General features: G+C 49.9%; 1 protein-coding gene across 1 annotated transcript; it reads left to right on the top strand.

Moving 5' to 3' along the window:
* Nucleotides 1–428: 428 nt before the first annotated feature.
* On the top strand, nt 429–911 carry TWIST2 (twist family bHLH transcription factor 2; the record flags this gene model as incomplete). The annotated part of the gene is made up of 1 exon (XM_082285440.1): nt 429–911. The coding sequence occupies one exon, from the start codon at nt 429–431 to the stop codon at nt 909–911; it is 483 nt and encodes a 160-aa protein (XP_082141566.1).
* Between the last annotated feature and the right edge of the window lie 2,664 nt (nt 912–3,575).

Below are 3,575 nucleotides of genomic sequence, written 5' to 3'. Positions count from 1 at the left end.
TGATTCGAGGTGCATTCCCAAGATTTTAGTTAAGTGTAACATAAAACTGTGAAAGTTTAGCAGGGGAAAAGCCTTCCTCCCACCGACCTGGCCGGCCAATCAGGAGGGAGCCCCGCACCTCCCTCACTTCTGACAACTATTTAGCAACTGAGCTCAGCTAAAGTTTCCAAAAAGTTAGAATAACTTCCTCTCTCCAAGACCTCAATTTTTTTACACAACCTCGGTCCTTGAAATAAGAGCCCTTCAAGCAACCTGGAAAACGTTTGGTCAGCAAAAAAAAAAAAAAAAAGGAAAAAAAAAGAAAAAAGGAGTCCTCCTGTTTTTCCAAAGGATCTGTCTCAGGAATTTAAAGCACATTTAAGACACACACACTCACATAACATAAGGAGGGGGGGAAAGGCTCTTCCCCTCCCCTTCTTGCAGAAAGCATGGAAGAAAGCTCCAGTTCTCCTGTTTCCCCTGTGGATAGCTTGGGGACCAGTGAAGAGGAGCTGGAAAGGCAGCCAAAGAGATTTGGCAGGAAGAGAAGATACAGTAAGAAGTCCAGCGAAGATGGCAGCCCCAACCCAGGGAAGAGGGGGAAAAAGTCCAGTCCCAGCTCCCAATCTTACGAAGAACTGCAGAGCCAGAGGATCCTGGCCAATGTCAGAGAGAGGCAGAGGACTCAGTCGCTCAACGAAGCTTTTGCTGCCCTGAGGAAAATCATCCCCACGCTGCCCTCTGACAAACTGAGTAAAATCCAGACGCTCAAGCTGGCGGCGCGGTACATAGACTTCCTCTACCAGGTGCTACAGAGCGACGAGATGGACAGTAAGATGACGAGCTGCAGTTACGTGGCTCACGAGAGGCTCAGTTATGCCTTCTCCGTGTGGAGGATGGAGGGAGCGTGGTCCATGTCGGCCTCCCACTAGCCACCGCCCGGGCCGGGCCAGCCCAAGGGGTAGGTACCCGTTTCTCTTCTCCTGGACGATGCTCCGGGTCTGTTTGCTTCCCTTTGCCCGGGGACAGGTGGTGTGGAATGCCAGGGACGCTGATGGGTTTGGGGTCACCGACGCGGAGGGCAGCGTAGGCACGTCCAGTTCCTCCCGCTCCCCCCGTGCCGGCGGAAATTCAAATACATGGAGCTTCCAGGAAGGCAAAAATGAGATGTGCCCCAAATTTTGGGGGGGGGGGGGGGAAGTAATAATCAGCATGTTTCTGCTCTGTGGGAACGGGGGAGAGAGAGAGGGGGTTGGTGTTGAGAGCTGGATGATGAGGGACAGAGGGGAAACCGTCACCGCGTGAGATTTGCCAGAAAGCGCCGCTCCAGAGAAGGGCTCGGAGAGGAAAAGGTGATGGCCACAACAGGCTGACAAGGGGATCCAAACCAGCTGCTGCCCCACTCCCTGGGCGTCTGCACCCCAAAAACCCCAGAGCTGAGCCCCGTGATGGCCACATCCCCTCCCAGCTGGGGGCCAGGGGGTCGGCAGGACCCACGCAGGGCTCGGCGACGGGTTCGCCCCAGGTTGTGTTTCTCTTAAAAGAAACGAGCAGCAGATGTCGGCTGCAGTCCCAGGCTGTGCCCCTTCCCCCTCACACTGCAAAAAGCAAACAGAGACAGGAGAAACTCTGCTAAATTTTGGGGGTTTTGTCCAGTTTCCCTTCCCCAAAGTGCCGGTGAAGCAGCGGCTGGCGTTGGGCGCAGTGTCTTATTTACTCTCCTCACTAAACCCTTCCTCGTCGCTTTCCATTAGCAGGAAACTACTTCCTCTTCAGCTGCATTTGTAATATTCAGGGAGGGAGGAATAAACAGTCAGAAAGGAGGGGAAAAAAGGCTTTTAATAACACCCTCATCTCCAGCTAATTAAGCAGAGCAGCTCTGCGTTGTGTCAGCCGGAGTTTGGGTCTGGCTGGGCGCTGTCTGGGGCTCCGTACATAAAACAGAGCCCATGAACCCGTTTCACCAGGCAAACACACCGAAGGGACATTTTCCCCGCCACCCCTGTGATGTAAAAATGAAATAATTTCATCATGTGCAGGACTGAAGAGGAAAGTTTATCCCAGCCCATTGGCCGGGTTTGTTTAAAGAGGCAAATCCATCTTTGTTCGGGCAGCAATGAGCAGCCCGTTGGAATAAATAAAATACAGAACCAGGCAAAAACGTGATGCAACTGCAGTGCCTTGGTTCAAAGAGCTAAAAAATGTGAAAACAGGACTTACTAGCGGTGTAAAACAGACTTAAAACCATTTCAGATGTAAATGTTTCACTTGCATCCTGAAATAGTTTGGAATTTGCTGCAATTAACGTGTCCACGCGCTCTTCTAGTGAGTCCCCGAAGTATGAAAAATGTCCCAAAATTGGTTATTCTACCAATTGCACGAGCTGCCTGTTGTTTAGCTTTATTTAAATAGGTAACACTGTTGTTGTGGGGTTTATGGCCATCGCTGGCATTCCTATTTTTTGCACGCCTTGCCCTGATTTCAACTGCAAAAATCCAAAGCTGAGTGGGTTTTTCAAAAGATAAACCTTCCGTTTATAAAACAGAGAGCCTTTTCCCATGATAATCTGGCTAAAAAACTGCAGCAAACAGATTAAAAAAAAAAAAAAAGCCCCACGCACAAAAAACCCCAGGCTTCTTGTCAAAACCAGATGTAAAATGTCCCAAACACATATTTCTTCAGCAGTTTAGATTGGCCGAATAGGAAAGTGCTGGGTTGGAACAATGCATTGATTCTGTTGTTTCCCAAATGATGTGTTGCCATTAGCCAAGGATGGTTGGGAATCTGTTATCTAATACACAACCACTCCTAGCACACGGTACGGGGCAAAACCTGCCTTTTTAAAACCACGTTTTAAACCCCACGTAGATTGAATTATTATTAACGTTGCTCTGATGAGGCAGATTTTATAGGTAGGTGCTCAGATTGTCCCTACCCCCCAAAAAATTGTGAGGACATTACAGAAAAACCACGATGCAGAACCAAACCCCGTCGCGTTTTGGTTTGATTGGGAATGAATCGGAATCCGGCGCCTTCGCCGTAACCCAACTTCCAACCCGGTGCTCTGGGGCGGCTCTTGCAGAGGAAGATCCCAAACCTTCCCCCCTTTCCCTGTGCCTGTGTGTGCAGGAACACGCGTGTGGTTGGACTGTTGAAAAGGTTGTTGACAAATGGCCTGGTGCGGTGCGGTGTCAAATTCGATCATTTATGGCGACAGAAATTACGGCTGCCAGAAAATAAAAAAGAAACTACACCAAGATCCTCAAGAAACCCTCGAAAACGGGCAAATACAGTTGGGTGGTGGGACATTTTATGGATGAGTGGGGAGCAGCCTGTGCTGCCTCAATGGACAAAACAATCCCCAAGAAATAGCTGTGTGGATTTGGGATCAGCTCCTGCCTTTCTTAGGAAGTAGGAACTGCAGGCGTGGGGTGAGCGCTGCTCAGGCTGGGCTGCCGTCCTCCCTTTTCCCCAGGTTTTGGGGAGAGAGAAGCAAGGAAAGGTTTTCTCCTTGGAGGGACGCTCGTTCCCCTCTGGCTGCAAGCAAAATAGAAATCGGAGGAGCAGTCTGATTAGAAAATCAGAGCCTTGGGAAC

Source organism: Coloeus monedula (assembly GCF_965178545.1).
Source record: "Coloeus monedula genome assembly, chromosome: 7".
Taxonomy (NCBI): Eukaryota; Metazoa; Chordata; class Aves; order Passeriformes; family Corvidae; genus Coloeus; species Coloeus monedula.
Note: the sequence above shows the minus strand (reverse complement) of the source record. Positions and strands in the feature narration are given on the sequence as shown.